This window comes from Microcebus murinus, chromosome 8, assembly GCF_040939455.1.
Source record: "Microcebus murinus isolate Inina chromosome 8, M.murinus_Inina_mat1.0, whole genome shotgun sequence".
NCBI lineage: Eukaryota > Metazoa > Chordata > Mammalia > Primates > Cheirogaleidae > Microcebus > Microcebus murinus.
In genome coordinates, this window is record NC_134111.1 from 93542282 (window position 1) to 93569561 (window position 27280).

The 27280-nt window shown below is 37.8% G+C and overlaps 2 protein-coding genes across 2 annotated transcripts in view; one reads left to right on the forward strand and one right to left on the reverse strand.

Moving 5' to 3' along the window:
* Window positions 1-512: 512 nt before the first annotated feature.
* Window positions 513-9308, forward strand: MRPL44 (mitochondrial ribosomal protein L44). Its single transcript, XM_012761065.2, has 4 exons — window positions 513-738; window positions 3057-3525; window positions 6439-6617; window positions 8993-9308. The coding sequence occupies exons 1-4, from the start codon at window positions 563-565 to the stop codon at window positions 9162-9164; spliced, it is 996 nt and encodes a 331-aa protein (XP_012616519.1). The 5' UTR covers window positions 513-562; the 3' UTR covers window positions 9165-9308.
* An 8796-nt stretch (window positions 9309-18104) lies between these two features.
* Window positions 18105-27280, reverse strand: part of SERPINE2 (serpin family E member 2) — a 57002-nt gene continuing 47826 nt past the window's right edge. Inside the window, exons 5-9 of the mRNA XM_012761072.3 lie at window positions 25042-25240; window positions 23324-23424; window positions 22248-22334; window positions 19800-19883; window positions 18105-18859 (exon numbers count right to left, since the gene is read on the reverse strand). Of these exons, the coding sequence (XP_012616526.2) occupies window positions 18822-18859; window positions 19800-19883; window positions 22248-22334; window positions 23324-23424; window positions 25042-25240 (509 nt within the window). The 3' untranslated portion in view covers window positions 18105-18821. The remainder of the gene's footprint in view (window positions 18860-19799; window positions 19884-22247; window positions 22335-23323; window positions 23425-25041; window positions 25241-27280) is intronic.

Sequence of the window (27280 nt, forward strand, 5' to 3'; positions counted from 1 at the left end):
AATGTACTGTTAGATTGCTTTTCAATAAAAATTTTAATTTTGAGAAGCCAACATTTCTGAGTCTAGGGCTTCTGAAAATAAGGCTTTTGAAGATGTGCTGGGTTATAAGCAGAAGCTCAGTAAATATTTGCTCAGTAGTGGCTGCACTGATGGTCTGGAACTCTAAAAGTAAATACAAATAGAAAATGTTTTAGTTTTTGAGAATTTACATGTTTTCTTTAACCTCAAAGTGAAACTGGATTTTTGTTCTTCTTTAATGAGAAAAGAAAGAATAAGAGAACAAGTGAAGAAACAAGAGAGCAACAGACAGAGTGAAGAAACTTCTGCCAGAAATTCCAAGACCCCAAAGCCATTTTAAAGTAGCTAGTCTGCGCATAATTTCAAGTTGGGTGAGAACAAGCGCTTGCGCATGCGCAATGAAAACGCAGCCATAGTCGCCCCTCCCTCAGATGCTGTCCCCGCCCCTGCTCTTTCTTCGAATGCTCCAGTTCCGGGGGACCTGTGTTCTAGCAACACCGGCTCGACTTTTTTCCTTCCGTCCTCCATTGGTTTCTTCCCTGCAATGGCGTCTAGGCTAGTGAGCCTGCTGCAGCAGGCGCCTCACTGCCTCCTGGCTCCGAAAGTCCCCACGCTAGTCCCGTCGGTTCGAGGAGTGAAGGACTTTCGCGCCGCCTTCCGCTTCCAGAAGGAGTTAGAGCGGAGGCGCCTGCTGCGGTGCCCGCCGCCACCCGTGCGCCGGTAGGAGCCACCTGGGGAAGCGGCCGGGGTGGCAGTCGGGGGACACTGGGCCTCCTCTCCGCAGCTTTGGACAGGTGGCGGATGCGCGTCTAGGTTGAACCTTAGGAGGTTTGTGATAGATCCGCCCGTGGGACTTGGGCACTTGGCTTGAGCCAAAGAAAATGGATTTGTGCCCCGGGCGGTAGAGCGCTGGGCTGTTCCCGATGCTTTGGAACTCCCATTTAGAATCTACTGAAAATTGTGTGAAATGAGGTCAGCTGGAGATAACCTTCACGTGAGCTTGGGTGTTGCAGCCACCGTTTTTTGATGCCTGAGAATTCTTCGGGTACGGATGAGAGGACAGGAAGCATTCTGCAGCATTGCGAATTAGGGAGAAAATATTAAATATCTACAACCACAAGTCCACTGTCTAGAGTAAAAGAAAAAAAGGTTAGCTTTAGGTTTTTGCCCTAATTGATCTTGTTGCCCTAATTGATCTTGTTCCAGTAGCAGAAGGTTTGGGAGAAAGAGACGCAGCTTTTTTTAGCTCCAAATGAGATCATACCTGTGGTCCTGTATCTTGCTTTTTCTGTTTAATAATGTGTTTTTGAGATGTTGTCATGGCATTACAAATAGGTATGTATACCCCACTCTTTTTTATGGCTCAGTTTATGGGCAATATGAGAGTTCCATATTATTGGTATTACAACTGATGTAACAGTGAATATCCATATTTTACTTTTGGGAACTTATTTATGTATGGAGTTTTGATAACTTTAATATTGCCCCCTCAAAAAATGTTGATCCAGTTTATACTACTACCACTAGGAACATTCTGCTAACACGTAACATTATGTTGTTTTCCAAAATGGCAAAAAATAAAATCTCTTCTTAATTCACATTTCCTTAAATATTATAAAGTTAGGTATTTTAGGCTTTTAAAGTTGGGAGAAACTTTATGGATTGTATAGATTATATAAGTCTATATATTATGTAGATCTTGTGAATTTCAACCAGATCTTTATCCTTTACTGCTTTATCCTTACTTTATCTTTTTTACTTAAAAGGGCTTTATTTTGGGTTTATCTTCTTTAAAAAAAATGATTTTAGTTTCTTCTTGGAAATGATTATGAACTTTTAACCTACTTATCATAGAGTGATGCCAGATTATTTAATTACTGATTTAAATGGATATTTTCAAAACTTAATAAAATACAAAATACAGTTAGCCTTTGTATCTGTGGCTTCTGCATGTGGGAATTCAACCAACCACAGATCGAAAATACTGGGGGGGAAATGGTTATGTCTGTACTGAACATGTACAGACTTTTTTGTCTTGTCATTATTCCTTAAACAATTAAGTATAACAGCTATTTACATAGCATTTACATTGTATTAGATATTACAAGTAATCTAGAGATAGATGTGGATAGATTATATGCAAATGTAGGCATACCTCATAGATATTTTGGATTTTGGTTCCAGACCACCGCAATAAAGCGAATAACATGGATTTTTTTGATATGTTGCTTATTAAAGTTTTGTTTATGCTGTAGTCTGTTGAGTGTGCAATAGAATTATGTCTAAATAAACAATCCACATATCTTAATTAAAAAATACTTTATTGCTAAAACTGCTGACACAAAGTAAGCACAGGCAAGGTTACTGGAAATCTTCAGTTTGTAAAAAAAATAAATGCAGTATCTGCAAAGTGTAACAAAGTGAAGCACAATAAAATGAGTAAGATATGCCTGTATTACACCATTTTATATAGGGGACTGGAGCATCCTTGGATTTTGGTATACGAGGGGGGTCTAGCAACTATTCACCCATGGATATCAAGGAGCAACTATAAATATGATGTACTTAATGTTTGTGTCCTGAATCTGTGAAGTTAAAATTTATGTCTCATACCTAGGTGTAAAGCATAAGTTCCATGGTTAAAAGAGAAATAAGGAACCTAAAAGTTAGTATAATGGCTTAATGGCAGTTGGGCCAAAGGGAAAATTAATCCAACTATGACTATAGCAAAGGGTTGCCAGTATTCATCTGACTTAAGTTTTAATACTTAGCAGAGCCTGGCATGAAAAAGAAACAATCTTTTTTCATTTCCTTTATATAATTAATGAGACAGGGTCTTGCTTTAGCACCCAGGTTGGAAAAGAGTGACGCTGTCATATACTTTAACCTCCAACTCCTGGGCTCAAGTGATCCTCCCACCTCAGCCTCCCAAAGTGCTGAGATTACAGGTGTGAGCCACCACATCTGGCCTCACAAAGAAAAATTTTTACATAATAACTTGTTCTCTTTACCATCACTTACTGTCTTTATGTTTTCAGTTCAGAGAAGCCTAACTGGGACTACCATGCTGAAATACAAGCCTTCGGACCTCGGTTACAAGAAACCTTTTCCTTAGATCTTCTTAAAACTGCATTTGTTAATAGCTGCTATATTAAAAGTGAGGAAGCCAAACGGCAAAAACTTGGGATAGAGAAAGAAGCTCTTCTTCTGAATCTTAAATGTAATCAAGAACTATCTGAACAAGGGAAATCTTTTTCACAAACTTGCCTCACGAAATTTCTTGAAGACGAGTACCCCGACTTGCCCACTGAAGGCATCAAAGGTCTTGTTGACTTTCTCACTAGTGAGGAAATTGTTTGCCATGTTGCTAGGAACTTGGCTGTGGAGCAGTTAACGCTGAGTGCCGAATTCCCAGTTCCCTTGCCTGTATTACAGCGCACTTTCTTTGCAGTAATTGGAGCCCTCCTACAGAGCAGTGGACCTGAGAGGGCTGCACTTTTCATCAGGGTAGGTAATTATTAATTGCACATGCTTGAGGTGGAGAGAAGGAAAAATTTCCTTTTGTAATTCATTTTCTTGCTATATCACATTGGAAGTGATTTTTTCTCCCAAGAAAAACTGAAAAAGACCTAAAGCTTTCTGCTAGGGCCTTCATTATTCCAGCTGTCTCTTATTGACAACTGTCCTCACATCAGAAGTGAACATGAAATTCTGGGTTGTGACTTGTGAAGGACTGCAAGCCATGTCATCTTTAACTTTACATTTTTAGGGCCAAGGATAGTCTCCTGCATGGCACATATTCGGTAGATGTTTGGTGAATGAATGAGGCCAAAGGACACTATGCAAAGGCACACTGTGGTTAGGAGCTCCATGCTTAAGTATGAGCAGCTGTTCTGCTTTTCCAAGTGATTAATCTTGGGTTTCCCAGTCTTTGTGATAAATAACTATTTGTTAGCTAGTATCTTAGCTAATTAAAATTCTTACATAACTTGTACATTTTGACTTTCGCTGTTCTTTTAAAATTTATTAACTGGGAGAAGTTTTATCCTCTGCCGTTGGATGAGAACATGAGTTTTTGTTCACGCTCCAATAATAGAGTGCCCACACGATCTTTTTAAGTAATAAAAACAGTCTCTATTGAGACGTTTGAATGTCAGGTTCTTTAAACCAGCACACATGTTGTTGGAATCTATTTCATTTTGATACCAAATTGTTAGAGAATGATATCTGTATTTACCAACACTTCAAACTTTGTTCATTGATTGGTAAGACCTGTCTTCCTCCTTCCCTAGTTAGATAGCTTTTTCTAAAGAAATTCTCAAAGTGCTCCTTGATTTCTATTCTCTTTATCCTTGTATCTTCTGTTGGGTTTTAAAACTGTCTAAACAATATTTGGCTATGACTTTGAAATTTCCACAAGGTAGTCATGAGACCGTTTTGGAAATATTTGTTTACCATAATGTAGTGCCTTGTTAACAGTTCTATTTAAAGATGCAATTAAACATAGGTAATTCAAATGTCTATTTTTAAGTCAAGAGCTTTAGTGTCTCTTGTAGTAGAATTGACAGATTTGGATTATCTTCATTCATTCATTCATTTATCCACCTAATGTTGAGTGTCTTATTATGTGCCAAGCACTCTGCTGAGCTCTGGAGTTATAGACTAAATAGGAATCGCTCCTGCTCACAACTCATGAGGCAGATGGAGTGGAATGTGGGAAGTGCTTTCATAGTAGTAGTACGGTTCAGAGGGAACTCGGAAGGTAGCAACCAACTCTGTCTCGTAAGGATAGGGAAGGTTTTACAGAAGTGACATTTGCCCCTAAAAAGGACAAAGAAGATGCGTCAAGGATGAGCTTGTGCTTGGGAACTGCAATTAATCTTTCCTGGCTTTATCATATTGTATCTGGAGGAGTGGTCAGAGATGAACCTTTAAGGGCCAGTATACAGAATATGTAACATTGTTACTCAGAAAGTGGTTTGGATGCTTAGTATCACTAGCATCACCGAGAACTTGTTAGCAATGCACTTCATCAGGCACCACCTCAGAGTACATTCTGGGAGTAGGGCGTAGGAATCTGTATTTTAACTAGCTCTCTTGGTGATTTTTCTGCACCTGGAAATTTGAGCAGCACTCTTGTTAGCCATACTAAAGATGTATTTAATGATCTTGTTTAGAGACAGCTGGAAGAGTTCTAAGTGGGAGATTTCTATGATCAAATGTGTATTTTAGAACATCATTTCTTCATATAGCCTCCCTATCCTGGGGAGATGGGGTTAGAATATTCAACCCACAGCCTACTGAAAGTTCTCATGAGAAATTAATAAAACCAGGAGCAAATAGGAAAAAATAGGATGTGGTAGAAGGTAATCACACCAGAAAAGTTGAGATTTCTTTTTTTATTCCTAATATTAATATGTTAGGCATTGGAAAAGAGTTGTTCCTTACCCTACATTTGGTTATTCAGTATGGTGGATGACAGTTCAGTGATTCATGTATATGTGCTTATACACCTCTACCTCTGTACATTAAAACATTCAACATCCCCCACTGAGAATGGACTTAATAAATATTTTTTATTAAGTGAGCTAAAGTAGAGTTTTAGTGCTTGGAGGATTGTTGTAATGAAATTGCTTTTATTTCATAAACTAAGAGATCATTTAAAATTTATTCCCTCCTGCCCTCATTTACCCATCCTGTTACCATATTACTAACGTTTGTTAACATAAGTTAATGATATAAATTGCTGTGAAAATTAATGTTTGTTTCTATAGTTTCTATTCAACATAATTAAATTTTTTACTGGCAAAATGAATTCTGCTTTGAATGTTCATAGTTTGTTTTCTTAGTCTTATAAAGAAGTATTAATAAATTGTAGATTTAAAAGGCAGTCTATGTTAAATTATTATTTAAATGTTTTTTTTAAAAAAATCATCAATTTAATGGAGGAAGTATTATCTAGAGGTCCTGAATGCCTTTTTATGTGAGTTTCCGCCAAAAGTTTATAGTCTTTATTATTCATTAATTTAACTTTTTAAATCTTTTTTCTTACTGGTAGGAGTATAAGATAGGATTTTACCTTATATGGAATTCTCCTGCATCATATTGCTTAAAATAGACAATTTTCTTAGGCTTTCAAAATTTTTTATACAACTATGATTTTTGTAATAAAATTTATGTGAAAAAACTATGGGAATGAAAAAAAATAGTCCATTTTGTCTATTTTTTCCCATTAAGTTTTAAATTTCTGTTAAAAATATACCTTGTCAAAATAAAGATGAAGGAAAAAAAATCACAAAAATAAAAAAATATATACCTTGTGGTTTTTATCATTCAAACAGTGTAAAGAAAGGACTTTGAATTATGGTCTTAATGTTTTTTATACTAATTTAAATGTATAAATTGTATTTTTATATGCAGGACTTCTTAATTACCCAAATGACTGGAAAAGAGCTCTTTGAGATGTGGAAGATAATAAATCCCATGGGCCTATTGTTAGAAGAATTGAAGAAAAGGAATATTTCAACTCCTGAACCTAGACTTATTAGGCAGTCTGGAAGCACCACAGTTTTGCCTTTGTATTTTGTTGGCTTATACTGGTTAGTGAAATTTTAATCTTAACTTCATAATTTTGATTGGAAGCCTTAAAAACAAACTCTTCACATTCCACAACATAACATAAAGAATGTCGACATTCCTTAACATAACCTCTTCAAATTCCTTTATATAGCCTCTAAGTACAATAAAAAGTTTTTAAAAATCTCTTCCTCATGATTATCTATTTATATTAATATTACTTCCTTTTCTGCCAGTCATTCTTAAGGGGAAGGCAAGTAATCTGTGTTTTGCTAATGGTAACTTTTGTTGGCTAACTGTTATAGATTTTCATAGGCTATATGTTAACTTAAGTTTTTCCATGTAAAAGTGTAAGTTTTGACTCTTACTTGTTACAGATTTAACCTTAATCTATTCCTGTCAGCGGCTTCAGCTGAGCCTAGAGCTGGGAAAGGAAGGGCTTAGTTATCCATAAAAAGTTTTTTAGTTTTGTTAATAAAAAGTGCCCAAAATTAATTTCAGGTATTAAGATTAAAATGTTAAAAGTAAACATTGAATATTTAAGATAGCTAAATTAAAATTTAAGCATTTTTCTAATCTTCTTATCACAAAAGACTTATGGATATGAAAGCAATGAAAAACATAACCAAAAAGAAAATGTATAGTGTTGTAAAAATTTTCATCTTCAGTTTTAATTGAAGTACAAAGCCAAAACAATGAGATACACTTTTTTTGCTTATCATATTGGAAAACCTTAAATACATCTTTTATCATCAATCATACAGTGCTAGTAGAAGAGAAAAACGTATAATATTATGCAAATAATTTCAACAGAAATGTCAAGAATCTTTAAAACTTGCATATACTTGGATTTGGTATTTCTACTTTTGGTGTCTGTCTTAAGATTGCAGACAAAAATTTGTGAACAAAGGTGTTCATTTCTTTTTTACGTTTTTTCTACCCCATACCTTGAATGGTTCTTGGGAGACATGGTGGTCAGTAAATATTATTGAACTAATAAAAATGAAAAATAAGTTTGGTATCCAACACAAGAGAAATGATATATGCACATGATGGAATAATAGTACAGCTATTACAGGCGACATTCTGAAAAGAATTTTTAATGACATTGGGAAATTTGGGAAAATGATCTTTTTCTCTAAAAAAAAAAAAAGTGTGAAATAGTTTGCCATATTACATATTACTGACAGTGATTGTCTTGGGTGTAGTTTTTTTCTAGATTTTTAAAAGATGATCAGTAATATAATCAACATCATTAGACTAAAGACATGATAAATCTGCATTAAATTTACTGTTAGGTGATTTTCTCTATTTTTCACTTTGTATGAATATGTTTGTGTTTATTATTATGAAGTTTAACTTATGTGATTAACTACTATTTAATTTCAAATTACTGTTAAATAGCATGTGTTTTAGCAAATTCCTTCCATATTGTTCTTTTACTTGTGTAGCTTCACTCATTTTTCTTTAATTTAGTTCTGGTGGTCTTTACTTTCAAGTTGACTTACATTAAATCCCAGTTATTAAATGGAGTTGCTGTGACTGAAACTTTCAGAAAGATGCTTCTTTTAATTGCATAGGTGAAGTTTTAGGTCAGGAAATGCGCAGTTAAAGAAGTAACAAAACAAATAGGATTTATACTTATTTAATGTGTACACTCTTTGCCCTCCTTGCAGAAGCATTTTTACCTTTTTAAAGAAGATAGCTAATTATGATAAGAGAAATATCACTAAAGCAGAGGAATACCTGTTTTAGTTTTATCTAGTTTTAGTAGAACACTGGTAGCCAGCATTTAATGTTTACTGTGCTACCTCTGTCTTTTGGGAGTAAATTAGGGTGGATTATAGATATAGAAAATGATTTTTAAATCTAGCCAGTTTTGAATCTGAAGTTCTCAATTTAAAATGTAGAACCGATTTCTCATTTGTGTTAATGTTTAAATGACAAACTCAAAAGGCACAATTTTTTAACAGAATCTTTCCTTAAGTTATATTACACATTCAAACATTCAAAATGAATTAAAAATAATTTAGTTATAGTTCCTGAATATTTATAATAGTTTCAGGTTTTTATAAGAAGATATATTTTTCCAGTTTTCTTATCAGCAGTTAAACCCATACTTACATAGGTATGTGTTGGTTTTTTGCCTTCAAAAATACTGAGCCTAAAAAGTTGTTTGTATTTCTCTGGAAATGTCAATGAATCTTTGTCTAATTACCATAGATAATGAACTTGCAATGAAACTAGTTAAAATCTAAAAGGTGATGTATCTAAAGCTATTGCATTGTGTCTGGTGTGTGTTGTTATCAAAATAAGATTTACAAGACATAACTGCTTTGTGTCCTGGGTGTTACTGTGTACTACACAATTTAAGACTAGTGTTTTGGTTTCTTTCTAGTGATAAAAAGTTGATTGCAGAAGGACCTGGGGAAACAATACTGGTTGCAGAAGAAGAAGCTGCTCGGGTGGCACTTAGAAAACTTTATGGATTCACAGAGAACAGACGGCCCTGGGACTATTCCAAGCCCAAAGAGGACTTGAGAGCACAAAAGACCATCACTGTCAGCTAGCCAGTCAACCCAAACTTTGTGAGCAAAACAATGAGACAAATGTCAAAGGTGTTTCAAGCTAGACATTTTCAGAATTGTAAAGAAATACATCTTAATCTTTGTACTGTGTTCTAAAATTAAATAAATATTATCCAAGTCACAGTATTTTTGGTATTGTTTTTTAAAAATGTTTTTTGTTCAATCAAAAGTTATTCTTTGACATTTTTTCCAAGAGATTTTTCCTAAAGTTTTTTATTTCACTATTGTACAGAATTTGTATAGTTAGGTATATTTTATTCCCCTTTAGCTTTGAGATATTATAATTTGAATATATGTCTTGTGTGAATTTTGTGCTGTAATATTAATAAAGTTATTCTTTCTCTTAATGGTACATTGTAGTTTGATAGACATGGGAATGATAAGAGGTTGATGAACTTTGCTTCTCTAATATAATTTCAATTAAAGTAGCAATGTTACACAACTCTTAGAAATGCAAGATATAGATTATAACTAGACAGCTCTTTCCATGATCTCTAGTTTCTGTTTAAAATTCTGTATTTCTGATATGTTTCTTAGTTAACTTCGTTTCTATAAAATAAATGGCAGAATAGGTAAATTTTATGGTTTCAAGAAATTGCTTTTTCTAAGAAATCAAAACTCAAAACCAGCTTAAAATGTTGAAGATAATGAAAAAATAAAGTATTTGTCAATTTAATTTAGTATTCTATAATCATGGTATAGTATGTACCAAGCACTGTTGTAAATATTGGAACACATTTAATTCAGTAGAGAGTGTCCTGGTTCTTTAATCTTTTGTGTTCCGTTCAATCCTCCAACTTCAATTTCCATTTGATTTATTCCTGTTTCACTTGGCAATAGTAATAATTTTTAGTTTCAGTCTGTCAGTAGTTACTTCCAGGGCTTTACAAGAAAAACAGGACTTGAGAGTTGAGAATAGAAAAGAGATAAAATGTTATACCAACAACACTTTTGCCATGGAATCTTTTTATAAAGAAAGATGAAAGACCTTTGAAACTCATTGCCTGAGACTGGCTAGGAAAGTGGAACTTGAGTCATATCTAAGAAGGTTTACAGCTATCACAGGTAAAGCAGGGACCCGCTTTTGGAGGGGAAAACTTACCTAGTAGGCTGAATTAGTAGGTTGTAAGTTGCAGTTGACCCTTGAACAACATGGGTTGGAACTGCATGAATCCACTTAATGTTCATTTTCTTCTGCCTCTTCCACCCCTGAGATACCAAGACCAACTCTTCCTCCTCCTCCGCCTACTCGATATAAAGACTACAAGGATGAAGACCATTATGATGATGCACTTACACTAAATATATTTCCTCTTTCTTAACATTTTCTTTTCTAGTTTACCTTGGTGTAAGATTATAGTACATAATACATATAAAATGAAATATGTTAGTCAACTGTTAATGTTATCAGTGTGGCTTCCGGTAGCTAAGATTTTGGGGAGTCAAAAGTTATATGTGGATTTTTGACTACGTAGTGGGTTGGCACCCTTAACTTCAGGGGTCAACTGTATTTCACCTTATTTTTGAGTTAACTCTAACTCCTAATTAAACACAAGGATAGAGGACCAAACCCAGTAGTAAAATGCCACTTAAGTGTCATTCACAAGTAAGCTTTTCTTTTTTTATGGAAAAAACCTTTTTACTATTTTTTAAAAATTATGAATACAGAATAGGTGCATATCTTTATAGGGTACATAAAATGTTTTGGTACAGGCATACAGTGTGAAGCAAGTCAGGGTAATTGGGATATCCATCAGCTCAGGCATTTATCATGTCTTTGTGTTAGGAACATTGCATTTCCACTTTTAGTTATTTTAAAGTACACCCTAACTTGTTGATTATAGTCACTTAGTTATGCTATCAAATATTGTTCATTTTATCTAACCATATTTTTGTACTCACTAACCATCCCTACTTTATGTCCCCCTCCCTGTTACCCTTCTCAGCTTCTGGTAACCATCATTTTACTTTCTGTCTTCATGAAATCAATTGTTTTTAAGATTTAGTTCCCACATATGAGTGAGGATATGGGAGATTTATCTTTCTGTGCTTGGCTTATTTTGCTTAACGTTTTCCAGTTCCATCCATGTTCTATCCTATTGCAAATGGCAGTATTTCATTCTTTTTGTGGCTATATAATATTCCATTGTGTGTGTGTGTGTATATATATATATCACAATTTCTTTATCCATTCATCTGTTGATGGACATTTAGGTTGATTCCATATCTTGGCTATTGTGAATAGTGCTACAATAAACATGGGAGTGCAGACATCTTTTTGATATACTGATTTTCCTTCCTTTGGATATATACCCAGCAGCAGGATTGTTGGCTCACATGGTAGTTCTATTTTCAGTTTTCTGAGGAATCTTTACACTGTTCTCCATAGTGATTGCACTAATTTACATTCCCACTAACAGCATTTTTTACCACCTTTTTGATGAAAGCCATTTTAACTGGGGTGAGATGAAAACTCATTGTAGTTTTGATTTGCATTTCTCTGATGATTAATGATGTTGAGCATTTCTTCATATACCTTTTGGCCATTTGTATGTCTTCCTTTGAGAAATATCCATTCAGATCCTTTGCTCATTTTTTAAATCTGATTGATTGTTTTTTCCTATTAAGTCGTGGGAGCTCCTTATCTACTCTAGTTATTAATCCCTTCTCAAATGGGTAGTTTGCAAATATTTTCTCCCATTCTGTGGGTTGTCTCTTTGTTGATTGTTTCCTTTGCTGTGCAGAAGCTTTTTAGCTTGATGTGATGCTGTTTGTCCAATTTTGCTTTGGTCACCTGTGCTTTGGGGAGTATTACTCAAGAAATCATTGCTCAGACCAATGTCTCGAAGCATTTCCCTAGTGAAGTAAACATGATTTGGTAAGCATCCCATTGATACAGTAGGAGAAGAGATTATGTATAATGAAAGTTTCTGGGAAGCAAAAGACAAGTAAATGTCTTCTAACCACTTATCCAGTGAATATGAAATGGCAGAATCTAGCTAGAGTACAATTCTAATTTTTTTTTTAGATGAACTTTTAAAAAAAGTTTTTAGGATTTATTTGCAAAGTAGTAATCCTTTCCCCACCACCTCCCCCCAATAAGGAGTGCTGATAGTAGAATCCCAACATCTCCTGCTCAGGACAGTTTGCAGAATCTTAACTTAGAAGTTTGGAGGGGAACTATCCTTGACTTTAGGTTTTCAAGCTTCCAGGGGTCCTCAAACTTTTAAAACAGGGGGGCAATTTATTGTCCCTCAGACCATTGAAGGGCCGTTGGAGAGTGCGGTGCACATTCCACACATGTGCACTGTGGGCCCGGGACTAGTCGGCTGCTAAGCTGGACAGGCAGCAGCGGCAAAAACACCTGGCAGGCCAGATAAATGTCCTTGGCGGGCCGCATGTGGCCCGCAGGCTGTAGTTTGAGGACCCTCTAAACCTTAAATACTGCTAGATTTATATAAGGAACAATTCTAGCTCTAGTTCTTAAAACTACTTTGCAAGTAAAGATCCATATCCCTTATAAAGAATGCGATTTCAACATATTTCTAAGTAATGTCTTCTCTGAACTTAAATTGTTAACTTGTGTCTTTTAAAAGCACCCATTGAAATATGGTGGGCTGGAATGTAGAAAAATTAACATACATTTGCAGTTCCATGTGATATAGCTTGAAACTTGGAACCAGTCTTTGGATAACTATTTGATTTGTCCTGTGAGAATAAACACTCAGATATAATTTATGGGCAAAAGGAATATGTTTATACAAGGGTGTGATCAAATGGGGCTTGTGACCAAGAGCATTCAATGACCATTTGGAGGACTAGCTTTTTGACTAATGCCTAAACCATATCGAGAAGACAGTTGTAAGACCATACAGAAGTTGTTGGGATATAGAAGCACCGATCCTTGAAGTTGGGTTGGCAGCAGAGGAAGATATTAGTCATTTACTTTGAAATTCTGACCTCCTTTCCCACCTTTTCCCACTCTCCAATTCTAAGCCCAAAGTGTGATTGCACAAAAATTCCCATAAGCAAAAATGTAAAATTAATATCAATAGACTCAATTACATAAACCCTATTCTTTTAAATTCATACTGTTTTTATTATATGCATATGTACAGTGATCATTATTCTCAAAGTGCTTTATGTGGTCATGAGAAAGTGAACTAGAAACTATATTTATAATAATAAAAAATTGAACAAATGGGACCTGTTTTTGTGTTCAGAACTATACTGATTTTGGCCACAAGGTGGTGCTCCAATCCTGCACAGTTTAGCACGCAACGTGCCATTAATGAGAAACACTTCTGCCTGTACAGCAGATTGTGCTTGTATATGGCACACAATTACAGTGAAATATGACTTTTCAAGGCCCTTTACAGCTCTAATATTCTAGGAGTTTACAGGAGCTAGCCCACTTCCCTTCAATTCACCTCTGATGACAAAACATGGATATTTGAGTTTTTTTTATATTCATTGGAAAGAGGGAAAATTGTAGGGCTGCCATAGATTAAAATTTTAAGACATTTCTTTTTGGCCTCTTCTTGCTGCTTCTTTCTCCCTACTTTCTCTGATAAGAGAAAATGCGCTGCAGAGACAAGGAAATCCTTTGTCCACCTTGACACTTCCTAAAACCAGATGTAGACATTCTCCACAGAGCTCACGCCAGCTCACGCATCCCTCCACCCACCCCTGCCCATACCCCTCCAGGGACACCCACTGAGGGCATTCAGCTGCTAGCTTGCTGCCCAAGTTCTGCAGCATAAAGCCCATGTTGGTTTCTGTTCCCCTCAGCTGATCCCTGTATCATCTCTCTGAATCTCAGTTTGTGAAGACCCTTGACCATCGTCCTCTAGGACCTAGAGCTGTGGCTTTTTGGCTGGGTATCACTCAAATGCCATGGTTCTCCCTACAATACCAAAAATGATTGCTAGATTTAATCTTATCTTCCAAACAAACAAAATACCCCACAGTTTTCCAAGAATTCATGCAATCAGAAATCACAATCACAAGCATTTGTTCTTTTTTTTTTTTTTTTTACTTTTTTTTAAATTTTAGCATATTATGGGGGTACAAGTGTTAAGGTTACGTATATTGCCCATGCCCCGCTCCCCCCTCCAGAAAAGCTTCAAGAGTGTCTATTCCCCAAACATTGCCCATCTTACTTGTTGTGGTTGTATATACCCATCCCCTCCTCCCCGCTCCCACCCCGCATTTGTTCTTGTTCAGTTATCTGCCTTCCTGTTAATGTTCACTAACAGAAGACTAATGGTTTAAGAAAAACTGGAGGAGAAAAACAAGTGAGAAAATTAAAAACACTAACTTATTCCCCCTTCAACTGAGGAAGAACTCTGTTATTTGATTATTTATAGAATACCATTTTTCTAGAGCTGTTGAATAATAAAATTGCAAATGAACTGAGTTTGTTATGTTCCGATTCTCTTCATAGAAGACAGGTAATGAGGTCACTGAGAGTTAGAGGAGGCTATTTCTAAGTTAGAAGAGTTTGCTTTTTTGATAATGTTTCTTCCACTTAAATTATTAATGTCAGCTTCTTCAAACCAAGATAACATGTCAGTAAGTGCCTGGAGACATTCAGCAGTAGACTGTGCAGTGAATAAGACAAATGTAGCAAAGCTCAGCTGACCATCATGAGATGAATGAACTTGACAATGGTGTTCATGGGGCTCCTGACAATCTGCCCCCAGGACTCAGTTCTTGGTCCTAGGATTGTTTTTTTGTCTAGAAGGGACAGGAACAAAGGCCTGCCATGCCTTGGTAGGTGGGATTATAAACTTCAAATGAAGGAGGTATAGCATTAAGAAATAAATTCATTCCCATTTTGCTACCTAATATTCAATAGTTTAATCTCCAAACACCATGTATTAATACTTGATACAACGATGAACAGTGATTTCTCATTTAGCAAAATTTTCATTTAAATCATAATGTCTGTCTCTCTTTTTCTTCAAGGTTCGAGAGAGTCAAGGGAGCAGTTTGGGAATCTCCAAAGAAATGGGGCTGTAAAGCCAGCAGTGGCTTCCACCCTCTGGCCTCCCCAGGTGGATTCTGAATAGCAAACCACAAGTGTGTCTTTCAACATTCACCGGAGGTTGAGGACCTAGAAGTCACCTGCCAGCTTACTTAGCTCTTACCTCTCTCCCAGCTGTCACACTGAGCAGTTCCAGGAAGTGGCCATTTGCTATTCTGCTGGCTCAGAGCAAATCCTTGCTGTTCTTACTTCAGTTTTTTAGACAACTTAATGTGTCATTCTGTTTTTCATTTTCAGAAAAACAAAGAGTTACCGGCACAAAGGCCACTCCCTTGTTCCTTTTTGTAGAGTTCTCTTATGTTTGGGATTTTTTTCAGGTCACCTGTCATCACCTTTTCAAAACAGAGACTCCAAGGCCAGAAAGACAGAATGTCCAATGTATTTGGGTCAGTGCCTACTCTCTTTGTTCATTGTGTCTCAGGCAAAAGAACTCATCTTGTTAAGTGTCAAAAGTGAATTCACTGGTTGTGGCCTCAGTTTTTCCATAGCTCTACCATTTTGTTACTTTAGGAAAATTGCAGCCTGTCTCCTGTTTAAACTCACAGTGACCTCTAATCTATACGATAAATTCTTTGCCCAAACATGACTACATAGCAAAAGTGATCTAGCTCAGGCCTGTAATCTTTATGGCAGTCTCCATATCTTAAATTTATTCCAGTTCTCTTCAAGGAAAGAAGTATTCATAAATTTGATCACTTTGAAGTAAGATAAGGCCTACAGACATTGACTTAAGCATATCAAAAAGTAAAAGTTGAAGTATATAAAAAAAATTTAAGAAGAACTTTCTCTCCTAGTGCAGAGATTATAAAGAGGTTCCAAAAGTCAGGCAGGATCAGAATCTAGGTGTTGATAGATGATGAAGGTATGAAGATGAATAACTTGGAAGGATCAAGTGAAAATAGGATATATAGTCTGAGAACCTTGATATTATAATTTTTCTAAGTTCTGTATATTGTACATTTGAAACTTTAATAATCAAAGAGGTACTCGGAAATGGGACCAGACACTTCAAACTTTAATGTGCCCAGCAAAATGTGACCAATATACTATTGGGAAGCAGCCCATCTGTATCACATAATAGGGTCACTCCTTTTGGCAATATTTCTGGAATGAGCACTGCTGGAGTCAGGAGCCCAGCGATCTGTGGCCCTGCAGCCACTTTTACATCATCTCTCACACTCACATTGTCCTGCTTCCACGTCTTGTAAATACTCTTACAGTAGGGAGCTATTTTGCTGTGCTGGGACTGTCTCTCTCCCCTTCAAGATTAAATTACTTAGGGAAAGTGTATGTTTATCTCTGCCCCTTCTAGTACTTGGTACTGGTAGACACTTGTGATGGTCAATTTTAGGTGTCAACCTGACTGGATTAGGGGGTACCCAGATAGCTGGTAAAGCATTCTTTCTAAGTATGTCTGTGAGGGTGTTTTTGGGAAAGACTGGCATTTGAATCAGTGAAGAGAGTGAGGAAAATTCGCCCTCACCCAATGTTGGTGGGCACCATCTTAATGAGTGGAGGGCCCAGATAGAACAAAAAGGCAGAGGAAGGGCAAATTCACTCCCATTTCTGGAACTGGGACACTCATCTTCTCCTACCCTGGGACATCAAACCCCCAAGTTCTCTGGTCTTCGGACCCCAGGACTCACACCAGTGGACCCCAGGTTCTCAGGCCTTCGCCTTGGACTAAGGGTGGCATCCTGGCTCCCCGGGTTCTTAGGCCTTCAGACTTGGGCTGAGCTACACCACTGCCTCCCTTGTTTCTCCAGCTTGCAGACACCACATCATGAGACTTCTCAGCCTCCATAATTGCATTAGCCAATTCCCACACGAAATCTGCTCTTATGTAGCTATAATATATCTATATCCTACTGGTTCTGTTTCTCTGGAGAACCCTGACCTACAGAGAACTTGAATGAATGAATGAATGAATGGAGTATATAATTCTCATTTTACTGCCAACACTATCACTATTTTAAAGTATTGAAAATAATATAACTACATCAGAGCAGAATACTGGAAAACCCAGTCTGACTGGCTCTAAAAAGCATTACTAACTTTTGGCATGTTTGCTAGAATAGATGTGGGTTGAGGTAGCCCTTCAAAAGAGTTCTTTGGCATTTACTCCTAAATAAGGAAAATAGTTCTCCCCTTTCTCCCTTCTCTCTTGGTTAGCCAAAGTGCACATAATTAAATAGTTGCCAATAGCAAAGCTCAGGCCACTTTACAAATAAGAATTACAAGTGGCAAACTGGTGGAGTGTTGAATGTGAGGTTTTAATGTATAAAGAGTGACAAGCAGAGCTTGTGAGCTAAAAATAAATGCTTTGAAGTTTTGATAAATGTTTTAAACCATTCTGATTCAGGTAAGGATACACAAATCTTTAAGAAATTAATGAAAAAAATCAGGCAAATGTTGTAACATTAGAATTATGATATTTGAGTTCAACTTGGAAAGTTAATCCCAAGCCAAAAATGGTCATTTCAGAAAACACTACAGCCTATCACCAAAAAAATGAAACATTCACTGTTCCCTCAGATTTTCAAAGTGCATTAGTACCCAGCAACTGGATTCTGTGCTTGCTATAAAATCCCTATCCTTGCTGAGAATACTTTGCCATTGCTCGAGAGAACTGAAGTTAAGTTTAGAACTAGGATTGCTGCAAGAGTTACTCCTTTGAAGGGATGCAAAAACAGAAGTGTTGAAGCAGGGAATAGTGTTTGATTGCCAGGTTTACAGAAAAAGAGGAAAAGTCCAGGGGCTCTGAATTTCCTGATGTTTTTCTAAGTGCAAAGGTTTATTACAATAGGCTGAAATATTTTTTTTAAAACAGTCTCAGTTTCTTTTGTTGTATTTTCAAATAGTAGAGAAATGGCTTTTTTTTTTTTTTACTACTCATAACACTTTATTTTTACTTTGTACAAAATACAAAAATGCCACTCCAAAGAGTACAGACAAGTAGTGACAGGCACACTGCACAACAGCAAACCTTGTCTAGCAAGACATTAGTTTTTTAAACTTTATTTTAGTGAATACATGCATTATATAAAACAACAACAAAAACACACAAAGAGGCTAGAGATTTCCTACTTCTACCCCCAAAATAATGCTTGCTATCAAGACTTTGGATGGGGGTGGGGAAAAGAATTAAAATGGCAAATAATATTTTTTCCATAAAAAAGTAAAAGCTACCATAAAACATCTTTTTTTTTTCCTTTTTCTGTCACACTGATTAAATTTCTTCTCAAAAGCCGCACATATAAACAAAACAAAACAAAAATCCTGAACTGGACAGACAGCAAATACTCAAGAAGGCTGTTAACCTAGGTAACAGTTCAGTAGTTTAAAGAATCTTTTAGACATTTTGAAGCTTTTCTATTCATTCCTCAGTACAGTGTTCCAGTCATCCTGCCCTTTTTTCCTTCTAATACCTCTCAGAACAGAAATGCTTGCATCATTGAGCCTGTTCCTAAGAACTAGTTTTGAGAAAGAAAGCAATGTACAAAAATATTTAACAGAACTATGAAAGATGTAGGAAAGGAGTCTTTTCTTCATGGCAAAGTAGTCTTTGCATGGTTTCTTTTGTATACTCTTCAGGGCTTGTTTATCTGCCCCATGAATAAGACAGCACCTACAAAATTAAAAGGAGACAATGTATGACTCTGTAAGTGAATAATTATTAAAATAAGATGGCAGGTACTATATGTAAGATGGGGGGGGGTGGAAGGAGCCATGTTTAAACTATTAGTAGTACTGATGAACAGAACTTTCTGCAATGATAGAAATGGTCTATATGTTCACCATCCAATATGGTAGCCACTAATCACATGTGGCCGTAGAGCACTTGAAATGTGGCTAATGTGACTAAGAAACTGAATTTTTAAAGCTAAGGTTAGAGAGCCACATGTGGCTAGAAGCTCCCACATGGGACTGCTTAGTTCTGGGTCACACTAATCATAGGACATTAAAGATGCAATGAGATAAAAGGAACTATCCTATCTTACTAATCAAATAAGATAATAAACTAAAATGTATTAGTGCCTACTCTGTACCAACATGAAGCCAACCTCTCCACAAAGACAATCTTATACTCCATAATTGTACTAAGAGGTAGGAACTATTGTATCTTTATTTTAAAGATGAAGCTGAAGGCCAGAGCCACGTTTGAACCCGTGACTCACAAGATCTACTGAGTCAACAATCCACAGGTGATAACAATAGAGTGGGTTTACAAAGGTTGAAGACATGTAGCTTCTAGCAAAATTTACTGCATTTACAAAAATATGGAAAAATCAGTAAATGTCAAAAATGCCCCAAATGTTGGTTTTAGAAATAGCAACAACCCCCCAAAACCTAAAGTTTCTGTCAGTGTTGAAAAGATTCCATCACACTCTATAAACACAGCTTTTATTTTCCTGTCTGTTTAACGTGGGTGGCTATATTATTCGAAGTGCTTGCGATTATTGACACAAGGAAAATGGATCAAGGGCAACACTGTTGGATGTAACTATGACTGCAAAATACCTTTCTGAAATCAAACACTTGAACAATAGAGGCGGAGAATCACTTACCTGTAGGATTGTGTCGGATGAAAAATAGGAAAGGTCTGTCTACTATAAACCAGGGAGGCGATGACCTTGCAATTAGAATCGCAGCTATGGGAAGAAAGGGGAAATGTGTCAGAGACCCAGTGTGAAGTCAGCCTGATGGACCCTCAGGTGCTGGTGCTTGAGGACACACTTAATGCCTGTCCCATAGGCTGGCCGTGTTGTAACAGGCTCACTAGTCACCCTCTATTGAGCACCTACCCTGTGACAGGACCTTGACATTACTGTCTCATTTATTCTACACAAGCACCATCTTCTCTGATAAACGTACTTACTCCTCATAGAGTTTCGATGAGGGTTAAATGACATAAAACATGCTAAAGCTCTTAGAACAGTGTTTGCCACTAAATAAACACCCAATGCATATTCACTGTTATTATTAGCTGTTTTTTATCCACATCATCTGCTTTGCTGATGACTCCCCCTGGTCCTTTTTCGCCTACCCAAATCCTTTGTGTATATCAAGTTCAGCCAATTTTTAGCTTTTTTGCCTATCCTTTCTCCTTTGGTACATCATTTAGGTTTCCTTTGCACGGGCAATGCAGACCACGCACCTGGGACCTACTACCTTACGTTGCTGTTGAACTCATCAGGTGTAGGCATCTGACTTAGATATCAAATGTCTTTAGGCTCACAGGTCTTAGCCATTCCTCTGCCATGCTTACCAGTGGGGGCTTCCATTTAGTAAGCCTGAGCCAAGGCCTGCAAGGAGGGTAGGCGTGTGGCCTTCCTACCACACGCCTGCTGCCATGGCTCAGTCCTCTTTCTCAAAACCCTGGGAAACACCGACAACTTGGGGGTGATGTTATAAAGGAAACAGCTGCAGTTATGCTGGGGCAAACCACTCCACCCAGGGTTATTAAAAACAAATAGTAGGTGTTATGACTGAACTGTGTTCCCCTAAAATTCATGTGTTCTATCCTCTAATGTGGCTGTATTTGGAGACAGCACCTTTAGGGAGGTAATTAAGGCTAAATGAGGCCATAAGGGTAGGGTCCTATTCTAATAGGAGTGATGTCATTATTAGAAGGGGGACAGACACCAGGGATATGAAGACACAGTGAGGAGGTGCCATCTGTAAGCCAAGGAGAGAGGTCTCAGGAGAAACCAAACAAGCTGACACTTTGATCTTGGACTTCCAGTCTCCAGACTATCCATTCTGTTGTTTAAACCACCCAGTCTACGGCATTTTGCTAAGGCAGCCCAAGTAGACTAAGATAGCAATAGCAGGACCCGGGCATTTACAGAGACTATGCTTGGTTTAGTACTGTCAACTGCTATCTTGGAATTCTTGATAAATCCTGAACAAGGGGTTCTGTATTTTCCTTTTGCACAGAGCCCCACAAATTATGTAGCTGGTCCTAATAGTTATGCTAACTGGCAAAATTGGTCAATAACTTTGGCCAAATTTAGATGTCACTTACAATCGCCTAGAAGAGACAAAGAGAACCTTAAAAATTCCAGCTGTCTTATTTTAGATCTTTGTTTTAAATGTTATTTTAAAGAAATAAAAAATAAATGTTTATTTGAGAAAAGCAATAAGGAAAGTATAAGTGGTACCTTTTAATGACCAGAAATATTAGACCTAGTTACAAGTGTAGCAAGATTTTCACTTTATGAGCTCACACAGTTTTGCCAGATCTAATCATCCAATCTCATATGGATAATTAAGGGAGGGGGGGAATGGTCTTAAGATTGTTCTATTTTCTCCTTCATTATATAAACCACTAAAGAGAAAGCAGATGCGGATGTTCTAATTGCCAAAGAAGGCTGCATAGCAGCCTGGTGCAGTTCAATAGAAGCTAATTCTTTGCTTTGTCCTTGATAGACCGACTTGGCTATTTTCCTATAAGTACTTGCTGTTATTGTTTCACTTTGAAGATTTTTTTTTCTTCAAGTAAGAAGCCAGAATGTGCTTTATCCTCCTGAGAGCAGGGGTCAGCAAAGTACTGTCCTCAAGCCTATGGGGACAAATCTTGTTTGTATAAATAAAGTTTTATTGGAACATGGCCATGTGGTTCACTTGTATTGTCTACGGCTGCTGTCATGCTACAATGGCAGAGGTAAGATGTTGTCATGGAGACAGTATGGCCTAAAAAGCTGAAATATATACTATTTGGCTCTTTACAGAAGTTTGCTGACTCCTATTCTAGAGGAATTTCTCTCACTGACATGCTTGTCTTTAATGAAACAGATTCTGAACTTCTTGGATGCAGGTCTTCAATCTGACTGTCATCACTGCCTTCTTCTGAGGGTCAACTCACAGTGTCTGGCTGGAAATAGGGCTCATTACATATTTGTCAAATTGGTGACTGAATGGTGTCTGCCTCCCTGCCAGAGCTAGCCCTGCCATGGGACACTTACTTGTAGCTGCCTCCCTGCCAGAGCTAGCCCTGCCACCCCAACACTTACTTGTAGCTGCTGAAGCTTTGGTTCCATCTTCACTGACTTCAATTTTTGCTTTTTGCAAGATGTGAGAAACATGGAGGTTCTCTGACCCTGTTTCCAGAAAAAAAAAAAAAAATCAGCATTTGTGTGATATACAGGTCATCATTTGGCTCGAGAAGTAACCTCAAAGCCACGGCAAATTGCAATTATTAAAAACAGTGAGGAGATGCCACCTCTGACAGTCCTGGTGACTGAAGGCTGTAGACAGCTGTCACTTGTGAATTTCAGTCCCTGCTAAGTAAACTGTGATGCTCACTTCTGGGGAGGGAAGCCCAGGCCCCAAATGTTTTAATGCCTCTATCAGTCCAATTCTGATCAGTAGAATTTTATGAAAAAAAAATAAAAAGAAGAAAATAGCAGAGATTTAAAAAGCAAGCCCAATTTTCCAGAAGCAGCAAGGCCACACTATTATTTTTCAATCACAGAATGCAGACCCAGAGAGGATTTCAGGCAGCCTTTACAGATGGGGAAACTGAGGCCAAAAGTGTTAAGAAATCTGCCCCCGATTTGTATAGCTAGTTAGTGGGAGAGTAAGTGCTGACTTTCCACAGCTACCACCACTCATGTTACGGGCATGTTAGTGTCAGAGTTTAGACTCTGGTGGAGGATGGGATGCAGAAACGTAGTTACGCCTCAGGAATCTTCTAGTGAACTCACTCAATGTGCCTGATAGAAGCAAGTATTTGCTCAGAATCTTGATTTTTTTTTCAAACAAAAGAGTTCACATTTGAAAACAAAGAGAAACTAACATCTAAATAAGAGCCTAGTTTTTAAGTATTAATAATAGAGGCAATATATGAACTACTTCTTTGTGTAGTCACTGGGGCACCACGTGAAATGTACACGCAAAATGTAGGGAGAATGAAGTATGCTGATTTAAGTGATGACAGGTGATGGTACCGTTTGGTGCTATCGAATTAAACCTTGGACAGTTTTAGGGCCACACATCCCTAATTCTGACCTTTTCCTTCTAAACAAATCAAAGACTCAGTTTGTAACATTTTCTTCAAGTATACAAATAAGTTTTAAATTGAACATACTTGTTATTTTTGCAAAATTTGCCTTTGATGAATCAAACATCTCGGTAATACCAAGAACTTGCAGCGGCTCCTTCAAGTCTATCTGTGCTACAGCTGTGAACCTGGCACAAAAGCAGAAAATAACGGGAAAAAATCACTGGGCCATAAATGATGCAGGTAAGATCTGAACACCGATCTGAATTGTTTCTTAGGTTTTAATCCCCAAATTTAAACACCAGGGAAGTAGGCAACAACTCATCTCTCAAACATTGAATTGCCAAATGAGCAGCACATACTAGCAGCAAGTATGGGCATTCTCACCCTCACCTGCAACAGGGTCCCTGTTCCAATACTTGGGAAGATCTACAAGATCATAAGGTCTTATGTGGAGGTTCAGAGTATTATTATATCCAGAGATATCCCAGTACTCTGCAATATCTATAGTTGCTCCCCATATCTAACTACAGTTCTTCCCTACATCCATTTGGACTGTGGTGAGAAACATCATCCTTAATAGGACTAGAGATGGCCAAAAGAGAGGCGACACATTCCTGATAGTTCATGTTGGGGTTCTGAAAGCATTTTATTGTTAAAGCAGGAGCAAACATCAGGCATAGGTGATATGGTATTATATTTGGGTATGATATGGGTTTCTTGGATATCTGTGCCCTACCTGGCCTTGGGGCCATAGATATATAAATGTCAATTATTAAACCTATTGTCAGAGGATGGTTTCCCAGCTTTGATTTCATCCTGCGTGCCTCCTCCTATTCCTCACTGAGGCCTACAATGCCATCATCTTATTCATTTATATCACGCATTGCCTAGTTGGAGGCTTAATTTCACACACACACAAAAAAATAATAATAATCATGGGAGAATTACCAATAATTATTGTGACTCTATTACACTGATTACTTAACTCAGTTACTAAAGAATCAAAAGCTATTAGAACTCTCCAGTACCATGGAGGCCTGGGTTGTTAGAAACTCTGGACAGTGGGAGAACAGCTGATGTTGAAAGTTCATAGAAAGGGGACATTCATTGCCTCCCTCATAGGTCTGGACAAGGCATTCTCTGACCTCTCAGAAATTTAGGATTCATATAAAGTCTGGGACTCCTTTTCCCTTGGCTTCAAGTCATACAGTTCAAATGGCCTCTATACTTTACTTTTAGGGTATAATAGAAAAATTGCCTTAGGTACAAATGTAAGAATTCTGCCTGGATGGTCTCAAAATATTTATCATATAGCTTTTGGGCTTACCTGGCAACTTCCAGCTAAAACTTAAGAAATAACTAAAATGAAGTTCCTTATCAAAACTCATGGAACTCTATTAAACTTTCTTGTACTTTCATTTATACTACATCTACATGTTTTTCAGGCTTTTGAACACACATGTATTTTTGAAATACACATATGCTTTTAAGTTTTTTGAACAGAATGAGGTATGTTAAAAGCCATCACTGTGTCATGAAGAGTTTGTACTTATACAGAGGTTCAGAGACCAAAGCTGCCTTCTCTCTTTTATCATTATCTTACCAAACCAGCAGCGCAGGGATTTAAAAAAGAAAAAAAAAGCTTTTAGAAAAGCACAGCCTGGTATTCCCACTTTGCAATTTATGCAAAATAAAACAAGCTTCATGATGTGCCATATTTTTGAGTCACGTTGTCTGGTATCCAGTACGGTAGCTACTGGTTGGACGATCCTATTGTTGTCTTGCAGGGGGAGGCCACTTACTTGGGCAGGACCACCTGCACCCTCTTGGGCACCATGGTGCTCATCCAGCTGTCTATGGTCTTGGTGCTGATGTGAGGGATGATGGCCGACAGCGGGGTGGAGCTCTCGGTGGGCAGCGCGATCAGCATGCTGACGCTTTCCCCGTGGTAGGGCAGTTCGATGAAGTTGTACCATAAGTCGTTGGGGGTGCTGGTCGACCCTAAAGAAATCAGAGGCAGGTTCAGTGCATCCTTGATGGCTCTAGAAGTAGCATGAGTGCTTGCTGGTCACCGGGTGGCTGCAGAGGGAATTGGGCAATTCAGCTGTAGAACTTCCCTTTTCCACAAAGAGCTTCCATAGAAGGACAGAGATAAGGACAATTATTTTTTCCTTCCCTCATGGAGAATTCTCTTTCTCTAGTCTAGACAGCATGCCTTTGGGCATCGCTAAAAATCACTTTAATTCCATCGAGTAGAATTTAACGAGATCATATAAGGGCACTTTAGAATGCTCTGCAAGAAGTTTACCCTTATATGAATAAAAGAATGAATTCAAGCTGCCTTAGACTCATTCTTTTTTTTAAAAATTTAGTTCAAAAAAATAAACTGTATGTGTATATTAAGGTACACAACATGATGTTCTTGGATACATACGGATAGTAAAATAGATCCTCGAGTGACAAGTGCAGCAAATTAACATACCCAGCATCTCACATGGTTTCCTATTTTGTCATTGTTTTTATGACAAAAGCAGCTAAAATTGATTCATTTCGCAGGAATCCTAAGTACAGTATAAGATTATCACCTACAGTCCTCATTTTGGACAAGGCTACATGTGAAGAGAAGGGAGAGGATAAACAGCCTTCTTGTTTACGGGCCCCTCTATGCCAGGCCCACACCAGCCACTACAAGAGATCTGGAATCTACAGCACCCCACGAGGTGGGTATAACTGGCCCAATCTTACAGATGAAGAGGCCACTTTGGGAGAGATTAAGTAACCTACCAAAGGCACCCTGCTGAGACGTGGGGAGCAGAGAGTCTAATGCCAAAGGTGACCTTCTTCCTACTTCACTCCATGGCTCCCTACTCACTCTCTATCCATTCCATGATGGTTTTTAGAGATTTCATGGTATTTCTGCTTATTAGCGAAAATCCAAGAATGAGTTAAGTCTGCATTTCTCAAAATGTTGTCTAGAAAAAACTCTACCTGTAAGATGCTCTACAGACAAAACAGATTCCATATCCCAGCGACCTGAGGGAGCACTGGACCCTTGATGTTTTCTGCAGATTCATAATGTACACCAGGGCCATAAAGGCTCTGAGACAATCGCAAGTAAAGGAAAGTGTTTGATCCCATTTATCACCATGTTTCTCAAACTAATTTGATCTTGGGACCCTTTTAGTTCATGCAAGATGCTCAAAATATCTAGCAACTGAGCAGCACAACTGAGCACTGGCCGAGTAGAGGGGTTGAAGGCGCAGTCAGGGGTGCCGGCCAGCAGCCCAGCTAATAGGGCCCGGAGGGGCTATGAGAAGGGAGAAGGCGTTATCCACAGCTTTAGGATCCTAGGAAACCTTGAAGCTAGGCATCTAATGAAAAGAGTTATAAAAATTAACTAGGTGAATGAAAAACCAGCATGTCTAGATTTATGGCGCATTTCTGAAATGTTTTATTAAACACTTTAAACTTTTAAAGAAGAACTCTGTGCCCCTGGTGACCTGTGCCTCCTTGTATGTAGAATGGAGAGACCACGGTGTCAAAGTGTGTGCCTCACAGGGTTGCTGTGATGACTGAACGAGAAAACAATACATAAGGTGCTTAGCGGGCCTGGCCCATGCTTGGTGCTCAAGGAATGTCGGCCCTCTCCTCCTCCTCTAAGTAATCTGGGAGGACGACGTAGCTGGAACCCATTCTATTAAGTGAAATATCCCAAGAATGGAAAAACAAGCACCACATGTACTCACCAGCAAATTGGTATTAACTGATCAACACCTAAGTGCACATATAGGAGTAACATCTGTCGGGTGCTGGGCAGGTGGGGGGGAGGGGAGGGGTATATACATACATAATGAGTGTGATGTGCACCAACTGGGGGATGGACACGTTTGAGGCTCTGACTCGAGGGGGAAGGGGGGGGCAAGGGAAATATATGTAACCTTAACATTTGTACCCCCATAATATGCTGGAAAAAATAAATTAAAAAAAAAAGAGAGAGAGAAAGCGAGTTTCTTTCATGATCTTCACCGCTCTCTCCTTGCG

What these genes read in the sequence shown, in the direction of transcription:
- MRPL44 (XM_012761065.2), top strand. Translation starts at nt 563, where the DNA reads ATGGCGTCTAGGCTAGTGAGCCTGCTGCAGCAGGCGCCTCACTGCCTC. An exon ending in CCGCCGCCACCCGTGCGCCG is followed by an intron (nt 739 to 3,056) that starts GTAGGAGCCACC and finishes TTATGTTTTCAG; the next exon opens with TTCAGAGAAGCCTAACTGGG. An exon ending in GGGCTGCACTTTTCATCAGG is followed by an intron (nt 3,526 to 6,438) that starts GTAGGTAATTAT and finishes TTTTATATGCAG; the next exon opens with GACTTCTTAATTACCCAAAT.